A 22405-nucleotide genomic window follows, 5' to 3' on the forward strand; every position below is an offset into this window, starting at 1 on the left:
GATTTGATGCTTAAGAAATACAATCAAACTCTGTAGACGATATTGAAATGTATAGTATCATTCTTTTGCATCTTGTTGAATCGCATCGTATTGCGCTGAACCACATTGTGTTGAATCAAATCATGTTGAATCGCGAGACGATAATGCAATAGCACTGCATTGAAATAGCAAGGTGCTAGGTATCTTTAATGTATCTGATCAGAACGTTGTCAATGTATCGAGATGCATATTGCATCGGCCTCAGTGATGGAGTAGATGCATCCCTACAGTATGGTTTTCCTAATTTAAGTGCTCTGTGTTCTGTGTGTATATTATATATATATCTTCGTTTAACGATTTGAGAACAGGAGGTAGTGACAGCAGAGGAGTGTTATGCGTCTTGCTCACTCTCTTCAGCATCAGACCGTAGCCTATAGCGATCCGTCTCCCAGAGAAGCCCTCAACACCACATCGCAGTACGACACAGCCTCATATAATCCCTGCTTCACTCCTGAACTCACATAGAAGCCCTCAGCACCACATCACAGTACGACACAGCCTCATATAATCCCTGCTTCACTCCTGAACTCACATAGAAGCCCTCAGCACCACATCGCAGTACAACACAGCCTCATATAATCCCTGCTTCACTCCTGAACTCACATAGAAGCCCTCAGCACCACATCGCAGTACGACACAGCCTCATATAATCCCTGCTTCACTCCTGAACTCACAGAGAAGCCCTCAGCACCACATCGCAGTACGACACAGCCTCATATAATCCCTGCTTCACTCCTGAACTCACAGTGAAGCCCTCAGCACCACATCGCAGTACGACACAGCCTCATATAATCCCTGCTTCACTCCTGAACTCACAGAGAAGCCCTCAGCACCACATCACAGTACGACACAGCCTCATATAATCCCTGCTTCACTCCTGAACTCACAGTGAAGCCCTCAGCACCACATCACAGTACGACACAGCCTCATATAATCCCTGCTTCACTCCTGAACTCACAGAGAAACCCTCAGCACCACATCGCAGTACGACACAGCCTCATATAATCCCTGCTTCACTCCTGAACTCACATAGAAGCCCTCAGCACCACATCACAGTACAACACAGCCTCATATAATCCCTGCTTCACTCCTGAACTCACATAGAAGCCCTCAGCACCACATCGCAGTACGACACAGCCTCATATAATCCCTGCTTCACTCCTGAACTCACATAGAAGCCCTCAGCACCACATCACAGTACGACACAGCCTCATATAATCCCTGCTTCACTCCTGAATTCACAGAGAAGCCCTCAGCACCACATCGCAGTACGACACAGCCTCATATAATCCCTGCTTCACTCCTGAATTCACAGAGAAGCCCTCAGCACCACATCGCAGTACAACACAGCCTCATATAATCCCTGCTTCACTCCTGAACTCACAGTGAAGCCCTCAGCACCACATCGCAGTACGACACAGCCTCATATAATCCCTGCTTCACTCCTGAACTCACACTAACTGGAAGAATGTGCTGGACAAATGAATGTGATGATAGGGAAAAGAGTAAGCTGTGCTATTAGCCATGCATAATGTCCCAATTTCTGTGATGATATATATTATGCAATTAACATATTTCAATAAGAAATCAGTCTGTAGAGGTGTGTGTGTGTGTGTGTGTGGGTGGGTGGGTGTGTGTGTGTGTGTGTGTGTGTGTGTGTGTGTTCTTGTACAGCAAAGGGCCAATTTGAATTGTATAGGCCCATTTCACACCAACTGTTTTAAGGTGGTAAAGCAGGAAGTAAAGCAGGTGTACTCAATAACATTAACGAGGGCCCTGGCACTGGAACACCTAAATGGAATGGAACTATCATTAATGGTATTGAGTACCTGCTTTACTTCCTGCTTTGCCACCTCAAAACGGTTGCTGTGAAATGGGTCAATACCTACCTAGGAAGTGAGGACATTTGAGGAAAGTGAGGACATTTTGGCCGGTCCTCACTTTCTCACACACCTTCTCACTCACTCACTGCGTCCACTCAGGCCAGGATGGCGGCCGTTGGGGCACGGCTGTTTGAAGGTTAAGACTGGGTTTGAAGGGTTAGGTTAGAATTGGGTTGGGGCTAAGGATGAAGGCTTAGGGTTACTAGGCATTTAGTTGTGATGGTTAAAGTTAGGGTTAGGGGCTCGGGAATGCATTATGTCAATGAATGTCCTCCTCACCAAGATATCTGTACAAAGATGGAGCCTACGTGGAGCTTACATTTGTAAAAGATGGACCTGCCTCGGGGGCTTGGCAGCGTTATTGCTTTGCTACTATTTTTCATGATCGAGCAACAGTTTGATCAGAACATAGGCCTACTGCTCCAGCAGAAACAGTTTGGTCAGAACATAGGCCTACTGCTCCAGCAGAAACAGTTTGGTCACAACATAGGCCTACTGCTCCAGCAGAAACAGTTTGATCAGAACATAGGCCTACTGCTCCAGCAGAAACAGTTTGATCAGAACATAGGCCTACTGCTCCAGCAGAAACAGTTTGATCACAGCATAGGCCTACTGCTCCAGCAGAAACAGTTTGGTCAGAACATAGGCCTACTGCTCCAGCAGAAACAGTTTGGTCACAGCATAGGCCTACTGCTCCAGCAGAAACAGTTTGATCACAGCATAGGCCTACTGCTCCAGCAGAAACAGTTTGGTCAGAACATAGGCCTACTGCTCCAGCAGAAACAGTTTGATCAGAACATAGGCCTACTGCTCCAGCAGAAACAGTTTGATCAGAACATAGGCCTACTGCTCCAGCAGAAACAGTTTGGTCAGAACATAGGGCTACTGCTCCAGCAGAAACAGTTTGATCAGAACATAGGCCTACTGCTCCAGCAGAAACAGTTTGATCAGAACATAGGCCTACTGCTCCAGCAGAAACAGTTTGGTCAGAACATAGGCCTACTGCTCCAGCAGAAACAGTTTGATCAGAACATAGGCCTACTGCTCCAGCAGAAACAGTTTGATCAGAACATAGGCCTACTGCTCCAGCAGAAACAGTTTGATCACAGCATAGGCCTACTGCTCCAGCAGAAACAGTTTGGTCAGAACATAGGCCTACTGCTCCAGCAGAAACAGTTTGGTCAGAACATAGGGCTACTGCTCCAGCAGAAACAGTTTGGTCACAACATAGGCCTACTGCTCCAGCAGAAACAGTTTGATCAGAACATAGGCCTACTGCTCCAGCAGAAACAGTTTGATCAGAACATAGGTCTACTGCTCCAGCAGAAACAGTTTGATCAGAACATAGGGCTACTGCTCCAGCAGACACAGTTTGATCAGAACATAGGCCTACTGCTCCAGCAGAAACAGTTTGGTCAGAACATAGGCCTACTGCTCCAGCAGAAACAGTTTGATCAGAACATAGGCCTACTGCTCCAGCAGAAACAGTTTGATCAGAACATAGGCCTACTGCTCCAGCAGAAACAGCTTGGTCAGAACATAGGCCTACTGCTCCAGCAGAAACAGTTTGATCAGAACATAGGCCTACTGCTCCAGCAGAAACAGTTTGATCAGAACATAGGTCTACTGCTCCAGCAGAAACAGTTTGATCAGAATGTAGGCCTACTGCTCCAGCAGAAACAGTTTGATCAGAACATAGGCCTACTGCTCCAGCAGAAACAGTTTGATCAGAACATAGGCCTACTGCTCCAGCAGAAACAGTTTGGTCACAACATAGGCCTACTGCTCCAGCAGAAACAGTTTGGTCAGAACATAGGCCTACTGCTCCAGCAGAAACAGCTTGGTCAGAACATAGGCCTACTGCTCCAGCAGAAACAGTTTGATCAGAACATAGGCCTACTGCTCCAGCAGAAACAGTTTGATCAGAACATAGGCCTACTGCTCCAGCAGAAACAGTTTGATCAGAATGTAGGCCTACTGCTCCAGCAGAAACAGTTTGATCAGAACATAGGCCTACTGCTCCAGCAGAAACAGTTTGATCAGAACATAGGCCTACTGCTCCAGCAGAAACAGCTTGGTCAGAACATAGGCCTACTGCTCCAGCAGAAACAGTTTGGTCAGAACATAGGGCTACTGCTCCAGCAGAAACAGTTTGATCAGAACATAGGCCTACTGCTCCAGCAGAAACAGTTTGATCAGAACATAGGCCTACTGCTCCAGCAGAAACAGTTTGATCAGAACATAGGCCTACTGCTCCAGCAGAAACAGCTTGGTCAGAACATAGGCCTACTGCTCCAGCAGAAACAGTTTGATCAGAACATAGGTCTACTGCTCCAGCAGAAACAGTTTGATCAGAACATAGGTCTACTGCTCCAGCAGAAACAGTTTGATCAGAACATAGGCCTACTGCTCCAGCAGAAACAGTTTGATCAGAACATAGGCCTACTGCTCCAGCAGAAACAGCTTGGTCAGAACATAGGCCTACTGCTCCAGCAGAAACAGTTTGATCAGAACATAGGCCTACTGCTCCAGCAGAAACAGTTTGATCAGAACATAGGCCTACTGCTCCAGCAGAAACAGTTTGATCAGAATGTAGGCCTACTGCTCCAGCAGAAACAGTTTGATCAGAACGTAGGCCTACTGCTCCAGCAGAAACAGTTTGATCAGAACATAGGCCTACTGCTCCAGCAGAAACAGTTTGGTCAGAATGTAGGCCTACTGCTCCAGCAGAAACAGTTTGGTCACAACGTAGGCCTACTGCTCCAGCAGAAACAGTTTGATCAGAATGTAGGCCTACTGCTCCAGCAGAAACAGTTTGATCAGAACATAGGCCCACTGCTCCAGCAGAAACAGTTTGATCAGAACATAGGCCTACTGCTCCAGCAGAAACAGTTTGATCAGAACATAGGCCTACTGCTCCAGCAGAAACAGTTTGAGCAGGACATAGGCCTACTGCTCCAGCAGAAACAGTTTGAGCAGGACATAGGCCTACTGCTCCAGCAGAAACAGCCTGGTCACAACATAGGCCTACTGCTCCAGCAGAAATTAAGAAGGAAGCAGAATGAGTTGTACCATAGCTGCCAGGTGTCAAAACATAGCCATGTTGCCTCCTCCCCCCCAACCCAGAAGACTAGCTGAAAATTCCCAGTAAAGACTGGTGGGAGGAAGTTGTCCTCATGGAATTTTCAGATCTTGAGTGGAAGCAGAGTTTTAGGATTACGCGAGGGTCGTTATGTTATTGCCACTTTGATGGAGAAGTATACAGTATGGCCCCAGAAGAGCTTACTGTAAGAGCTCCACTTCCATTCGTCCTATATAATAACAATGGGAAGCAAATTGGGTTCGGCCACAGCTACTGGATGCCACGTGCGATGGAGCTGAATCTTTCAGGAAGAGTAAAGAGCATCCCTGCGGGTGACCTAACGAAGCCCACCCATAGCTGCAAGTAGGACACTGATTGATGCAAACCTCTGGTGGTTTGGATTCAAACCAATAGTTTGGTTTGCGTGATCTCGTGATCTCATGATCTCGTGCAAAGCCAGCTTCCTAGCAAGGTTAGATGAATACAGGGTCATCATCGCCATCCAGTTCAGCATCCACCACTGCACAGTAAAGAAGTTTGTGTATACTGTAGGTTTTGCAAGGGCGTGATGAGAGGGCCAATTAAACAGGTGTTCAATGAAGTGGAGGCGTCGGCGATCACAAGGAGGTTTGAGGCAGCACATCATATTCCTCAGATAATGGGACTCCCTCCCTCAGATGGCTATACAGTTTTGTAAACAGGAAGGGTTGGCCTTCGTACAGCTCACCGAGCACTTTATTACGAACACGGTGTTGGGACAAAGTGTGCCTAATAAAGTGCTCACTACTAATAGGTAGGTAGGTAGCAGCAAAGTGACATCCTCCTCCAGGTTGGAACGTGTTGTGCATTCTGAGATGCTTTTATGCTCACCACCACAGTTTCAAAGAGGTTATCTGAGGTCATTCTCCTCTGAACTCCCTCATCAACGACGCGTTTCCCTCTGCAGAACCACTGCTCACTGGATCTTTTTGTTTTATTTTTCGTACCATTATTATTATTACATTATTATTACCCCCCCCCCCCCCCCCCCCCCCCCCCCCATTTTCTCCCCAATTGGACTTGGCCAATTCCCCCTGCTTTCTGGGTTGTTGCTCCACCCCCTCTGCTGATCTGGTTAGAGTTGTAGACTAGCACATGCCTCCTCTGATACATGTGCAGTCGCCAGCCACTTCTTTTCACCTGGCGCAGTGAGGAGTTTCACTGGCAGGATGCAGCGCGTGTCGCGTGAGAGGATCACGCTATTCCCCCCAGTTTCCCCTCAGTTTATCAAAAATAACTCTTATTTACAATTTTGATTTTCGTTTCGGAGATTTCTAACCTCGCGTCACCAGGCTCTTCCAACCCGATCTCCAAAAAAATTGTAAAATAGCAACGTTTGTGGACAAACGTTGGTATTTTACAATGTCGGCTAAGAAATTGTAAAATGGGAACGTACGTGTCTACAGCGGTGGGCGTGGTTTGGGCGTGTTTTACGGAGATTTTCTGTTTCTAACCCCTCCCCCTACTCTAATCCTAACCCTAAAATCTCAGAACGTTACTATTTTACAATTTTCGAGCCGAAATTGTAAAATAGCAACGTTGGTCCATATCGTTGGTATTATACAATTTTCTGTGAGACTGTGTTGGCTCTTCTCGGCGACAAAAAGGAGATTTCCCTCGGCTCGTGCACGAGCGGGGGCGAGCCCTTTGAGAGAGAGAGAGAGAGAGAGAGAGAGAGAGAGAACTCTCTGCATTTCACCACATACAGCACGCAGGGCGAGCCCCCGCTGCTCTGTGTCACTTCCTGAAACTCTTCGCTCTTAAATGTTAATATACTTGGCCAATACGTATCTATCATACAAAATAAAGCAAGCGGCCAAACGGTAATGTCTTCATTTAATGTAGAACGCAAAACATCGTTAAACCCGCATTCCTGTGATAAAGTTAACGTTTGAGTCGGCTTTAAAACGGAGGGTGGTGGAGGTGGGAGGGACTATTTTATTTTGTGGAAGACTGATTTACAGTATGAATAACAGACATTTAGCCATTTAGATTGCTTTATTTATTACACATGGAAATATAAATGACTGGTCTTATTGTTTTGTTGGCAAGTGACCATGGTATAAGCAGGTTAATGCACTTTGAGGTGTACATTATCACTTTTTAAGGGACTTCGCGGAGGCAACCATCCTCGGCTTCGCCTCGGACGGTTCACGCCTCTCGCGTCATCCCTTAAAAAGTGATAATGTACACCTCGTCGTGAATTAACCGTTACATATCTAATTGTGAACCTATCTGAATAGTACATCTCTCTCTCTCTCTCTCTCTCTCTCTCTCTCCCCCCATTGTAGCCGGAGCCTAACAGACAATGTACACCAGGGGCTCTATCGTCCCACTGGCCTTAAATTAGCGCTTAGCGCCAGGCGCAGCCCATATTAGTGGGCGTGGCCGGCGCACTGCCTATTCTCGTGTCGGCGCTACACGCGGCCTTAAAGGAGAATTTCGTTTTTTGTTTGTTTGTCGTTTTTGTTTTTTTGTCGGTATTGTGGGCCAAGCGGTCCTGACAAAATGTCAACATATAGGACACAATGGAATGAGAAGGCATTGGAATAAAAGGTTCCCTCTAAACACAACTAGTTTGTTTTTAAATCCCGTCTTAAAACACATCTTTATTCCTTGGCTTCCTTTTGGTTTTTAAAGTGGTCTTTGTGTTTTTTCTTGTGTTGTTTTATGGTTTTGCAATTTAATTGTGCAGCACTTTGGTCAACTGTTGTGTACTTGGCCAATTCTCCATACTGTACTGTCCTGGTCATTGCTTCACCCCCTCTGCCGATCTTGAGAGAGCTGTAGACTAGCACATGCTTCCTCTGAGTCATGTGTAGTCGGCAGCCGCTTCTTTTCACATGACAGCGGGGAGTTTCACCGGCAGGACGTTGCCCGTGGGAGGATCACGTTATCCCCCCACGTTATCCCCACACCTTCCCCCCCCCCCCCCCCCCCCGAACAGATGCCCCGACCGACCAGAAGATGCACTCGTGCAGCGACCAGGACACATACCCTCAACGGTTTCCCACCCGCAGACACGGCCAAATGCGTGTATGGACGCCCGACCAAGCCGGAGGTAACACGGGGCACGAACCTGCGACCCTCATGTTAGACAGGGAATCTACCGCTGCACTACCTGGGCGCCCTAACTGTTTTTAAATGTGCTTTATACATACATTTGGATTGGACTTGACCTGCAGTTCAGTGAATTACAGAGTCTCCTCTCCACAGTGTCTGAATCCATTTTTATGAAAGGATAGTAAAACGCAGAGAATGGAATGGCCTGGCAAAGTACCCATCTCTCTCACCTACAGTAATATTTGTCTCGCTCAGTTTGTGCATGTGTGTGTGTGCGTGTGCGTGTGTGTGTGTGTGCGTGTGTGTGTGTGTGCGTGTGTGTGTGTGTATGTGTGTGTGTGTACTTGCGCCTGTGTCAATGCTCCAGTGAAAATCAAAATCCTTGGGCGAATGCTGCCCCCAACCTCTCTCTTTGCTCTCCTCCTCTCTCTGCTACATTAACCCCCGCCCCTTTCACTCTCAATCTTTATCTAATTCCCTCTCTCCCAAATACACACATGCACACACACACACACACACACACACACACACACACACACACACACACACACACACACACACACACACACACACACACACAACTTCCTCAGTCTTGCACCTGAGCCTGGTGTTACAGTAGCACGTAACGCCACTGCCTAGGTGTGAAGTGTTTTGGCGTGGTGAGGTCACTGGATGGAGAGAGGGAGGTTATTTGTGTCATTGGTGGTCATGGCAACCAGGCAGGCGAAAACCATCTGCTGCACATGAACAACCATGTATGTATGTATGTATGTATCTATGTATGTATGTACTGTATGTATGTATGTATGTATATGTATGTATTGTGTATACTACACGAATCGAATCACCTTAAACTCTATTGCACATAATGCATTATTGCAGATGACAACAGGGCTGGACGATATAGACAAAATCAAATATCACAATATTTTTGTCCAAATACCTCAATATCAATCAATATTGTAACAATATTTTATTGATGACTATTGGTGCTTTCATCAAATATTTACACAGTAATAGAACAGCTAGAACAGTGTGGCAAGTTCAGAAAATTGTGGGACGTGCTTCCGACTTGGTCAGACGTTCCTACAGACACAATTGGCCATGTCTGCTGCGGGTGGGAAGCCAGTAGGGTATGAGTTCTGGTCGCAGTGAAACTCCTCGCTGTCAGGTGAAAAGAAGCAGCTGGACATGTATCGGAGGAAGCATACGGCGCTGCCCAGATCGAAGGAGGGGGTGGAGCAACGACTGAGACAGCACAGCAGGGGGAATTGACCAAGCACAATTGGGGAGAAAATGGGAGGAGAGAAAAATGATTAAAAAAAGACAAAAGAAAATGACATCACTTTACTATAATGCGGCCTGCGAGCCCACAAAGCGGGCGAGACCTTGAGGGCAAACCAACGCGGGAACGCTAGGTATACAAATGAACGCTGCCAGTTGAGCGGGCGAGCACGCCAACGCGGGCGAGCACGCCAACGCGGGACACTAGAAAGGAGCGTGCCAAGCGTGCAAGATTGCTAGTTGATATAATATTGACATATTGCCCAGCCCTAACAATAGTCATTAAAACCCTTTTCTTTTCCATTGTCTCGTTGATGTCATTTGCAAACCGCTTGCTTCTGTCTCACCTGTAAACTGTTCAGGAGGGACGGGTTATCTTTATGTGTCCAATGGATTATCCAGTCGATTATTCTCAAGTTATTTTGTTAATGGCCTGCTGTGTAATCTTCAGCACTGTGCAGATGTTCTATTCTTATCTATGCTGCTCTCTGCTGCTGCAGTCAGTGACCTGATTTCTCCACAGGGATCACCACAAGGAAATGGCATTTTGATGGTGTCTTGCTTCCGTAATAGGTCATATTTCATTATTGAAACAGTTTGCAGGTGGGGTCGGAACATAGCAAACAAGATTATGTGGTTTACGCATAATCAAGCACAAATTCTGGATTCTTCAGAATGAGTCAATTCCAGCCAGCAGGATGCAACCACAATGTTTTAGGAATAAGAAACGCCCAGAAATGCACTGCAGTATCTCGCACTTTGAGGTTATGAAATTGTAGGTTTTAGGATCTCAATTGGTGATGATATTATTGGTTGAAAATGTTATGTATGCCGACAGTTAAGCTGCGTTCACACCGACCTATTACAGTTTTTCGCTGGCATTGAGTTTACATACAAAGTCAATGCAAATGAGCGATTGAGCGTATATTCGCCCGGGAGAAAAATCGCTGGGCGTCCGAGCGACAGAGACAGAGCGATAGGGAGAAAATTCGCTCGTCGCCCGAGATGAAATATCCCAACTCGAGCTAAATTACGCTGGCATCAGTCGCTCGCTGTTCAACGCTGATTGGCTGCCGTGTGAGAGCGAGTCAAGGATCACACTGGCTTGGAACAAACCGCTGGTTTATTGTGTGGCAACAAACCGCATTGACAGCTGATTGACAGGCTGACAGCTGACATGAAGTGAAACGGCCCGGAAACGGCCCCCGAGCTCGCGTTAGGAGCACGCTGATAGGCTTAGCTTGTAAACAACTACGGTGGCTCGTAGTGGACAAATATCATGACATTGGGTAACGTTATAGCCCCCAGATGTCCGTCAATTATTGTGCCTGTTGACGAGCGATTTAAACAGAGCGACAGAGCGATTCCAAAAGGGTTGAATCGAGCGAAAGAGAGAAAAATAAATATCTCGGTGTGAACACAGCTTTACGCGATAAAGTGTGACAGAGAATTAGCTAACAAAGTGAAAAAGGTTACATTTGGAAAGAATTTACAGTTTCATCCGTAAACCAATAGCTTACTTTGAGGCTAACTCCTTTATTAGCCTCTTTTAGATCACTTCGTAAAAAGTTCAGGGACATTATACAAAACTAGATTGACAGAATAATGACAGAAAAACACAATCAATAACAGAAACCCAAAACACTTTGACATTGTAAAGGGGTACAGAGACAACATACTGACATTGTACAAACAAGTGACAAAAATCACACCCAGGTAAAGTAAAGCTGCGTGTTTGGACTATCCTGATTGGTCTATCCTCTCATGCTACAAACGGACATCGTGCTACAAACAGACACCTTGTGCTACAAATGGCCACATCGGAGTATTCACTGGGATGGGGTAATGTTCCTATTTAAAGCTTGTACGGCAGAAGGGACGAAGCTCTTGCTGAAGAGGGCATGCACATGGGTACTCTGTATCTAGACCAGATGGCAGGAGGGTAAAGTGCTGGTGAAGTGGGTGTTCTGGGTCCCTTATGTGTGCTTTACGGGTCAGAGTTTTGGTGGTACCGGTCGGATGAGTTGGGAGTGGGAAGACCGATTAGTTTGATGGCTGATTTAGGAGTCTGTCCTTATTAGCAACTGTCAGCATGTTAAAGAAAAGCAGATGGCATCAACTGAAACTGGCTCAATCATACAGTGATACAGGAGGAGGAGGAGATTTAACAGACAGGTGTTTTAATGTGTGGATGGCTGAAAGTCTATGTTGGCAGTGTCTGTGTGGTGTGCTGATTGAAGCTGAGGTTATTTGTCCAACATGATTCCAAGGTATTTGAAGGCCTCGACCAGGGGAGACGAGGTACCCCAGTACCTCGTCTCCCCCAGTACCTCGTCTCCCCTTTATTCTCCTTCCTTTTCTTATCCCTATTTCTATTTCTATTGCTGTATCATTTCATTCAATTCAATTCAATTGCTATTCTTTTATCTGTAAAGCAGCTTTGTCAAATGTTTAGTTTATTGTAACAATGTTACTGTTGGATGTTGTTCATATTGAATGTGGCCAAAGTTTCAAATAGTGAGGTAAATCTATGTGAAAGTTATCCCCATTAGCAAAAATCTATTGAGCAGACCTGGCTCTTGGTGTAAGTGATGCGATGTGTAGTTTTTGAGATATTTGTTTCTCACTAGTGTGCCACTCTTTCTCACAGTGGTTTCTGCTGTCAGCTAATGCCTTACTTGACTTAAGCCTGTGGCTCCTCTAGGGAGCATCGGCCATTGACGAATGTCCTCCACCTCACTCGGTTGTTCCTCACGCAGTTCTTTTGAGATCTCCCCAGGTGAGCCCACTCTCAGAGATTTCTGCCTGGACATCTCTTCTCCAGCTGTTACTGGGGCGACCTCTTTTCCTTGTTCCTTGGGGGTTCCATTTCAGGACTTGTCGGGTGATGTTTGTGGCAGGTTTTCTTAGGGTGTGTCCAATTCAACTCCACTTTCTCCTTTCAATTTGTAGGTCAATGGGATCCTGTCTTGTTCTTTCACAGGTCCACATTGCTTACTTTGTCTCTCCACCAGATGTTTAGTATTCTCCCGAGGCAGGTGTTGTTAATGGATGTTTGCAGCTTGTTTGTTGTGTGTTTGGTTGTTCTCGATGTCAGCTAAGGAGACAGGAGCTAAACGCACCGTTTCAGACAGAGGCTGAACTGAGGGGCTGCATAAAGGGACAGTGCAAGATAAATAAGGCCTTTCTTGAACTGTGAATCATGCAAAGCTACTCTAGTGGAGTCCCAGAATAAAATCATACTAAACTAGACAACTGGAAAGTTTGCATAATACGTCCCCTTTAATGTCCCTGGCGAAGCCGCTGTGAGCGACACGATCGGCTGTGGGGCAGAGAGCTAACGATACGCCGCTCCATAGCAGCAGACACAGTCCCTGAGGCAGCGCATGTCCGAGCACCGTCTCAGGCTGGGAGGGAAGAGGTGTCTGTTTGTGCTAGCTTCAAATGCATTTTTTAAATATCTCAGCTCTGACAGACAACTGATAGCTTCTTTATGATTGATTAATCCCATATTACGTGATAAGATATGAACACAATGAGCCCGAAGCACCACAGGCGCCCACTACAACCCAAACTCAGAAAACATTAGGGTTGTGCTACAACCCAGGTTTTACGAGTGAGAACGAGAGCTCTCACTCTAGTGCCATTTCGCTGCGCACAGCAGCCAACTGGAAGAATATAATTTTGCTCCAAAAATGACCTTTTTATAAAACCAACCAACCACCGACAGGTGGCATGGTGAGCTTGGGAATGAGACGGCCACCCACATGCCTTCACACGTGACACATCACGTCCGCTCAATTTCCAAAGACTGTCACTCCATCTTCCAGCCCACCTGCGCAACGACGCATCGACGCAGCAACGCTGGGTAGTGAGAGCTCTCGTTCTCACTCGTAAAACCTGGGTTGTAGCACAACCCTAATGTTTTACTTCGTTTCGAACTCAAGCTCTCACTCTAGTGCCAAATTCAACCGCCCTTGCTGCCGGGAGCACTCGTCAGAGCGACCCGAGAGGCATCGGTGAACAACGGATGCATGGCAATTGTGACACAGGCTGGTAATTTGAGTACAAAGTGGGCCGAGGTCATTTTTCAGTTTTTTATAGATTATGAAAATAATTGAAGAAGATATGCTTATTTGAATGTTGGTACACCTCAAATCAACATTGAGAGATAATCAGCCTGAAAGTTTAAGGTACTTTTCACCTCTGGGCCAGCCAGGTAATGGGGGAGTGAACAATAGCTGCTCATTTACATTAACCACTCCCCATCCACTCCAGCTGATCACTGTCACTCCACTGACACACTGGGAGACAGTCCACAAGTAAGACAATGATAGAATGTAGGACTGTTTTGGTCATGGGTTTCATACACTTTCTGTAATAAAACATCTGAAAGCAGAAATCTTATCAAATGCGTGGTCTAATTTTGAGGTATCCATGCTTTTATCACTTCTCATGGATTATTGTAATTATTATTGCATGTGTGCCTGTCATGTTCTTTTTGGGCTCCTAATGCAGAGCAAATTCCCTGGGGGGCAATAAAGGTTTCATTCATTCATATAATAATAATATGAATATGAATATGATATAATATGAATAAGGATTTGATAAGGGAGTTCAGAAGCTGCTGAACAAAAATAAAAAACACAAAGACATTGGTTTCAAACTGTGCTTCAACTCAAGCTAGTTAACTAGCAACCAGCAGATAAGCAAACAGACAGACAGACAGACAGACACATACATACACGCGCACACACACACACACACACACACACACACACACACACAAACAAACAAACTGACCCGTGGCTAGCTGGCCTCGCTACCACGCTAAGGTTTTCTTTTGTTCTCAACAAGAGATGGTTGTGATGGGGGCATGCTAGCAGTAAATACTAGAGGTGGGTAGTTTACCCACCTTGTTCCCCCTCATTGATTGTTACAGTTGATCTGAAAATAGGCGAGTAATCTATAGGCGTATGTATGGTTTATGTCCCGCCAAATAACTTATTGATAAGAAGCGCGTCCATCACCGTGACCAAGTCCCATTTGGGAAAGACGCACCGCGATGGCGGGCGCAACCTACGCGCTCCCTTCATGAAGCGTGAGATTAGAGGGAGCTCCCCTACGGGCCTACCCTCAATTCCCATGTGGCAAGCAGAAATCACGGCTACGTACACTTTAAGAGACTGCGGGGACTGGCCCACGTCAAGAAGGCTGTGAAGGAAACAGAGAATGGGCCGTACACCACAGTTCACTGGATCCACACCTTTGTCTGTACACCAATGCGAAAAGACCCGCCACTTGTACGTGTACTGAGAGCGGGTCGAAGTAGCCCTAGCACTCTGAATACTGCACACCACACTTAAGGGGAAGCCCTGGGCTAGCAAATGGTCCCGTTCAGCAACCAGGCTGCTAGTTTCCACCCGCTGGGGGAGGGGTGGAGTACCTCCCCCTCCGCCTGGGATAGGAGATCCGCCCGTAACGGCAACGCCCAGGGCGGTCCCTGTGCCAAGGAGATCAGGTCTGCAAACCATATCTGCTTGGGCCAAAAGGGGGCCACCAAAATGAGCCGCAGACACTGTTCCCTCACCCTGTCCAACACCTGTCGAATCAGGGGGCAGGTTGTTAGTCATGGCAGCGGACTGACCCGCTGCCAGATAAGACTTTTCGGCCAGTCTGGCCGTCAACTGGCACGCCTTGTTCACACAGACAACCTACCTGAGCCTTGCCTCAACCCACGCCTACGCCGAGCTGGGCGTGAACCTGTTACACGCTTTTGCGATCACACCGCACGCCTTTTGCACGCCGAACCTGGAGCCGAGTCACAAGCGCCTCTCCTCTCTCCCGACTGTATTTTTTCATGTGTGGTCCCGAATTATCATAGGTAAAATAAATAGGATATATTTAATGTTCTATTGATTCTGGATATGTATAACCACGTCTGACTATAGTCGGACATTTTAGAGAGGTGATCTTGCAAGAATATGTGCTGGCACAACAACATTGTCCATCTTGCTTCTTCGGTGGATATTCTCTGTCATGAAGATGTGTTTGCAGACAGGGAGAAAGCCCCACGTGATAGCCACCCGTCAATCTCTCTCTCTCTCTCTCTCTCTCTCTCTGCTCAACACTGTTGTAACTCCATTTTATTTTGAAATTCAGTTGACTTTGCCATTTCCCACGGATATTGTCGCGTTTTTCTTTCATGGCTTGACAGAAGAAGCCTGCCTGCACGCGCCTTGTCGGCTTGAAAATAGAACTCACGCCTAAACGATAAAATCGGCAAGGCACAGGCGAGGCGTGGGTACACGCAGGGTTCACGCTCAGGCAGCCAGTGTACACAGCCTCGTTGACTAAAACGGACACCTATTTAAAATCGTGGGTAAAGGCAAGGCATAGGCAAGGCTTGGGTCGCCGGTGTGAACCCAGCCTTAGAAGGCAGTGTCGGCCTGCTGGAGGTGGGGGCCAGGTGAGCCGCCACCACTTCCTCCAGGGGGGGCATTCTCATGAATCCCAGCCGAGCCTCGCCCTCCAGCATAGACCACGAGGCCAAGTTCACGCAATGTGGCTTGGCCTCCTGTGGTCTATCCCACACTGTCTGTACAGCGTGGATCACGTCCTCGCAGACAGGCATGTGGCGCTGCGGGCGGGATGCCTGGCGTGCCTGAAAAAAGCAACCCTGTAGCACTGATGCAAGGGGCTGGGGTGGGTCAGCCCAAGCGAGGCCCAGCTTAGCTGCGGCCCTGGACATCACCCCGCGAAACTGCTTTTGGTAGGGCTCGTTCGTTTCCGCGCGAGCTTCCTCCTCCGCAGCCGCAGTGACGGTGGAAGCACCGTCCCAGGCCTCTTCCCCTCCGGGAACCTCCCCCTGGGGGGTGTCGACTAGGGGGTCGTACCTGGGGAATCCGCCCCGCTCTATGAATGAAGGTGCCCCACCTAAACTCAGACTGCTTGTCTTGTTCGGACTGGAGCCCTTGGCCCTGTAAGCCCTGAGCAGCAGGGGCTTCACCCACGACAGGCCGGAGAGATTCAACAGACACGCTTCGAAGCTCTATGACGCAGCACGGCTATCTTGAAGATAGCACAGCGGCTGCAAGACCGAGGGTTCAAAAGCGCCTGTGCAGCGTGCTCATGCCCAAGGCACAACACGCACCTATCGTGCTGGTCATACTCGGCCAACGTAGTCTTACACAAGGCGCATCCCCTCGCTGACTTTCCCTCATCCATGCTTAGTAGCACAAGATAAAAGCAGGAAGCTAATCACTAAAGTAGCAAGCTCCCGCCGGCCGCACCCTGTTAGCGGGAGTACCGTTAAAGCAAGCTAGTAAACTAGCGCTGAACACAAGCTAGACAGTAAGCCGCCGGAGGCTAGCGAACGTGCGCATGCAATGGTAACATAAGCGGCAATAGCGTAGCCCGAAGGGAAGGCAGCAAACACACACAACCTGTTAACTCGAGAGAACAAGCGTGAACAAGCCACTAGCAAGCTAGCGTAAGTACCAAGAGACAAGCGCGAGCTATTACACAAGCCTGTGAAGCGAGCCTCTACCCTGAGTATTTTTAACACTGGGAAGCGAGCGTAACCACAAGGTGAAGCTAGCGGCTAGCGAAGCTAGTCAATCTCAGAAGAAAACTCCTCAGCTGAGGAGAAGGTCAAAAGTAGTAGGTGCTATTTGCATGGCGGCAAAAGCAACACTTAGCAAACATGCAAAGTTAGCCAAGCTAGCGTAAGTACTGAGAGAAGCGACAACCACACTCGTCTGAAAGCTGACCTAGCTAGCATATTCGCTAAGCTAATCTCTCAGTTAGCGTACCCCAGCCGGGGTAGGAGCAAGCATTAGCTACATGGCGGTAGCCTACAGCAGTATGTGCTAACACACAATTACAAGGCAAGACACTCTTAGCTTTAGAAGAGCTGTAGGATTTGGATTGAAACTATTGTCTACAACTTTTGGATACGTACAGAGTCTTTTAATGTTTTGTACATGTCCCTCTACCCCAGGTCACGGGCTGTTCGGCTCCTTTGAGATCCTGTCGTCGTGGCGTCGGACGCGGGAGGACCAGCATGTGAAAGAGCGCGTGGCGGGCGTGTTCCAGGACGTCATGCTGCGTTTCTCTGGCTGCACCATGCTGCACCTGACCACGCTGGGCCTGGCCGCTTCACCCCTAACCAACATGGAGGCCGTGCGTCTCTTCTGCCGCACGGCTGCCCTCGCCGTCACCATCAGCTACGTCTACACCCTCTCCTTCTATGGCTCCTGCCTCGTGTTCACCGGCTACCTGGAGACGGGCTACAGGTGATCAGGAAATCTATGCTATTCCAATGTATTGATCAACATCTGATAGCACATGATGATAGAGTCTATAGACAGAGGTATTGTTTCTTAGACCCCCACTTGTTCATACAGACAACATCATGAGATTCTAGGAGGAGCACTGCTTGACCTTGACAGCCTGATACAAGCCTAGCCTCTCTGACTCAGAGAATTGCACCATTCCCCCTTTGATATGATGTATTTCCCTCCATGCATGTATTCATTAAAGTGAACACTTAATCAACTGACAGCAAACTTATATTTGTCATTCTTTATATATATATATACTTACTTATTTATTTATTTATTTACTTTTTTACTTTTTTTTCAGGGACAGTGCACATTAATCAACATCATTTGAGTTAAGTTTATTCATTATGATCATTCTTTATTGTAAATGTATTCATTAACAGGCACGGCTGCTTCTGCCGGCGGGTCCCCAAGCCTGACCGGCTGGACTCCAAGCCGGCCTGGTACCGGTGCCTCATGTACACGCGCTACCAGGAAGAGACGCAAACAACGGCCACCCCTCCGCCCACGGTCGGACACCCGAACCTGACGCATGCAAACGTGCACGCGCATACAGCTAACAACCCCACTGCACACAGTCACGTGCCTATTAACCCCGCACACACACATCCTCTCACACACACCCCGGTGGCCAGCCCGGACCCGCATCCTCAGGACTCGCACCTGCTGCTGGGGTGTGTGCGGCGCTGCTATGGAGACTGGATCACCAACACCTACGTCAAACCATTTGTGGTCCTGCTGTATCTGGTCTACATCTCCTTTGGCTTGATGGGCTTCCTACAAGTGAGGCACACACACACACACACACACACACACACACACACACACACCTAACTCTTCTAATCAATAACAAAATGTGTCTGTTGTTTATGCAGATGTAATGTATATAAATCACAGCAGTATTTAAATCATCTCCTCTTCTCTTGATTTAAATACCCTCTTGAGTATGAGATCAAACGCTTCTTTTAGCTAAGATAAAGAATTAAAATGATGGTACTGTAGTATCAAGATGGCTCTCCCTATTTTTATATTTTTACTTATATAGTTTTTTTCTAGACCCTGACACACATTATCTGTATAAATGCAGAAATGTGTAATACAACAGGTATGTGATTTGATCTGGCTGATTCTCTATAGAAGGGTGTTAACATCCAGTTTCATGAATTTCAGATTTTTTTCTGGCCATAATACATTTGTTGGAGTGTAAAATGTGGATTTTGATAGCAATTTGATGTTGTTTTTTGTACCTATGAGATATGTATGTTTTTAAGGGTGATTTTGGTATTACTCTTTGTTTCTATATGTAGGCCTACCCATTTCTATGTAATTCAGGCTATTGGATTGTTAATTATGTTGAGATGTTCATCACCCTGGGTGGTTTGGATCATTAACCACACCTGCCACCATAGAGCCTGTCAGCCTGCGGTCAAACATTTTGACTTTGAAGATCCAAGTAGGATCGAAACATCTCTATGAAACTGTGGCATGGAGTGAGTGTGCAGGCATGACTTTTTCTTTATTGACAGCTTTTCTGATAGCCTTGCACCTACGTGATGTGCATATCAATTCTCTCCTCCTGTTGTCTATGCATATACACATACATGCATGCACATCTACTGTGGGTGTGTGAATCCGTTGTCCCCACACACACACACACACACACACACACACACACACACACATACACACACACACACACTTTAATCTGTAACAAATGTGATTGTGTCGTCTACAGGTGACCCAGAGTTCAGACCCCAGTGCGCTGGTTGCCATGGATACAGCGACAGTATTGTATGCCCGTGCGCAGCAGCGTTACTTCAGCTCCTACTCGCCCGTCATTGGATTCTACATCTATGAAAGCGCCCCTTACTGGAATGCCTCGGTACAGCGAGACCTGCTGGAATACACCAAAGGCTTCCAGCGAATCAGTTGGCTGGAATCCTACCTGAACTACCTATCGGAGCACAACCAGTCCACGAGCCAGTCACGGGAGAACTTCACCCGCACGCTGCGCCACTCCTTCCTCCGCGAGGCGCAGTATGCGCACTTCTCTGATGACATCATCTTCGCAGAGCGCGGCCCGGGCGAGGAGCCCAACGTGGCCGCCTCCCGCGTCTTCCTGGTGGCCAAGACCACGGAGAACAAGCGAGAGGAGATGTCGGTGCTGCTGGACACACTGCGGCGCCTCTCGCTCACCTCGCGCGTCCGCTTCCTCATCTTCAACCCCTCCTTCGTCTACCTGGACCGCTACGCCGCCGCGGTGAGCTCGCCGCTAAGACACTCCCTCCTAGCGGTGCTCTTCCTCCTCGGTCTCTCCTCCCTGGCCATGGTGGAGCCTCTGGTCTCCGTGTGGCTGGGGCTCACCCTGCTGTCAGTGCAGTTCGGGGTTTTGGGCTTCATGACCTTATGGGGCGTGGAGCTGGACTGCATGTCAGTGCTGTGTCTGATCTCCGCCCTGGGCCACTCGGCGGACTGCAGCGGCCCCCTGCTGTGCGGCTTTGCCTCGGGCCGGGGTGACAGCAGGACTCGCTGGGTGCGCGTGGTGCTGGAGAGACACGGCGTGCCCTCGTTACAGACGCTCCTCTGCTACGGCGCCGCCCTGGTGCCCGTGGGCTGCGTGCGCTCCAACCTCACACACACACTGTTCCGCTGCCTGGCGCTCACGGCCGGCTGCTCGGCCCTGCACACGCTGGCGTTCCTGCCCACCCTGCTCACCTTCCTGCCCCCCTCCAAGACCCGGGGCCAGGGGGCAGGCGGGGAGGGGCGGAGCCAGGAGGTGGAGTGCGTGGAGATGAATGACAGCACGCGAGTGGTCGATCAGATCACCACCGTCTGATAGAGCACGGAATGTTGTTACGGGACCCTCGGTTGCTATGGTCACCGCCGGCCGGGGATTGGTTCATTGCAGTCTGAGCTGCTGCAGACAAGAAGGCCGATCCCTGTGGAGAGAGAGAGGAGAGAGTGAGGGGAGGGAAAGAGAGGGAAGGAGAGAGAGAATGAGGGAGATAGAGAGGGAGGGAGACAGAGAGATGGAGGGAGAGGGGAAGGGAGACAGAGAGGGAGGGAGAGAGAGGCAGAGGGAGGGAGGGAGTGAGAGAGATGGAGGGCGAGAGAGGCAGAGGGAGAGAGGGAGGGAGGGAGAGAGAGAGAGAAAGAGAGTGGGAGACGGTGGGTGGTGCATATCCAATGCAGTGTATCCATGGTTACCTGCTTGTTGCTAGTGTTGTGTGGCATATTAATGAGCTCTTTTCCAAACAGCCAATCAGGAGTGGAGAATCCGCTGAGGTCAGTCCTGGAAGTGACGTTATCACAGAAGAAGTGCCGCACCTTTCACATCACTCAAACTCGCTTTAGATCCGATCACATTGTTTGGCTCCTGCTATCTCTTTGCCAGTATCAAGTTGCACAACCACAGCTACAATGACATGAGGCTATGATCTGTATGATCGAGCCTTTTTACTTTAGTGCTGGATAAATAAAGGTCAAATTAAGAAAACATGGTCTTTATAAGTGCTTTCAGCTTTGATGCAGGTTATACTGAGTTTGTTTAAACTTTGGTATTTGGGGAATGGTAAGAGACAAAGACAACTTAATGCAATCTTAAATGGAAAGGTTGTTGATCTAATGGCAACAACATTCATAATTAGACTGAAACTGAAATATCAGAGTCATAAGTCAACAAATTGCCCAAGCATTACAACCATTTGACGTCTTTGTCATCTTCTATCCTGTTCCTCCTTACTACCAGAGTTTATGCTACCATTCAATTTTTATTTACTGTTTACATTAAGTATGAAATATTTCTGTCATTTCCAATGTCCTGTTTCTGAGGCCTTGAACCTGTACCTGCTCATTGTAAAGTCACTCTGGATTTGATGGCAGACACGTGTGAACACGTCTCAGGTGAAATCTCAGACACCACTGATTTTGCGGAACCTTGGGGGGGGATGATGCATCCTCACACTTTAAAAAATTACACTAATTGACCAAGTAGGTAGCTAATACTGCTATAATCAAAAGTCAAAATGTCACACTTTGAAAGGCCCAACCCCCTACACCGCAAGTCTGACTGACACGAAACTGCTTCACGAAGCTTCATCTGTGACGTCAATGGTCCGGAAGAGTATTTCCCGTTCACATTCTCATTGAGATTTTACTTATTAGCCATAATGTTGTAACCACCCAATGTAGACTTACCACGCATGATCCAGTGGTGAAACAATGGTATATCTTCCTGTAGAAGCCACACATCTGTAAGATAATATGAAGAGTTCATTTGCAAAAACAGGTAAACGCCATTCTTAAAATGAACAAACAACAAACTCCCTGGAGTGCACATAGAAAACATTATTGAGGTGATTTATGTGAAAATTATCAGATGAATATGTTTTAGTTATGATTGATAATAAAAATGTCCCCAAAATAAATCGATATATAAAATAAAATGATAGAAAATCCAAACGGAGATACCTGTTTTTACAAATGAAGTCTTCATATCCTTTTTCTATTTTTAAATATTAGAAAACATGATCTGCCTACACTACCCACAATCCTAAGGTGTAACGACGACGTATGTGATTGGTGGTCTGCATTCATTTCTTTCTCTGGCTCTTCTCCCTTTGGCTAGGCTACTACCAATGTAGGTCATCACTTGCTGAGTAAAGGGCTAA

General features: G+C 47.6%; 1 protein-coding gene across 1 annotated transcript in view; it reads left to right on the forward strand.

Annotated features, from left to right (window-relative positions):
- Positions 1 to 20571, forward strand: part of ptchd1 (patched domain containing 1) — a gene marked incomplete at its 3' end in the record, with an annotated part of 47550 nt that extends 26979 nt beyond the window's left edge. Inside the window, exons 4-6 of the mRNA XM_083632117.1 lie at positions 17393 to 17687; positions 18119 to 18518; positions 19471 to 20571. Of these exons, the coding sequence (XP_083488243.1) occupies positions 17393 to 17687; positions 18119 to 18518; positions 19471 to 20571 (1796 nt within the window). The remainder of the gene's footprint in view (positions 1 to 17392; positions 17688 to 18118; positions 18519 to 19470) is intronic.
- Between the last annotated feature and the right edge of the window lie 1834 nt (positions 20572 to 22405).

This window comes from Poromitra crassiceps, assembly GCF_964638095.1.
Source record: "Poromitra crassiceps genome assembly, chromosome: 2".
Classification (NCBI taxonomy): domain Eukaryota; kingdom Metazoa; phylum Chordata; class Actinopteri; order Beryciformes; family Melamphaidae; genus Poromitra; species Poromitra crassiceps.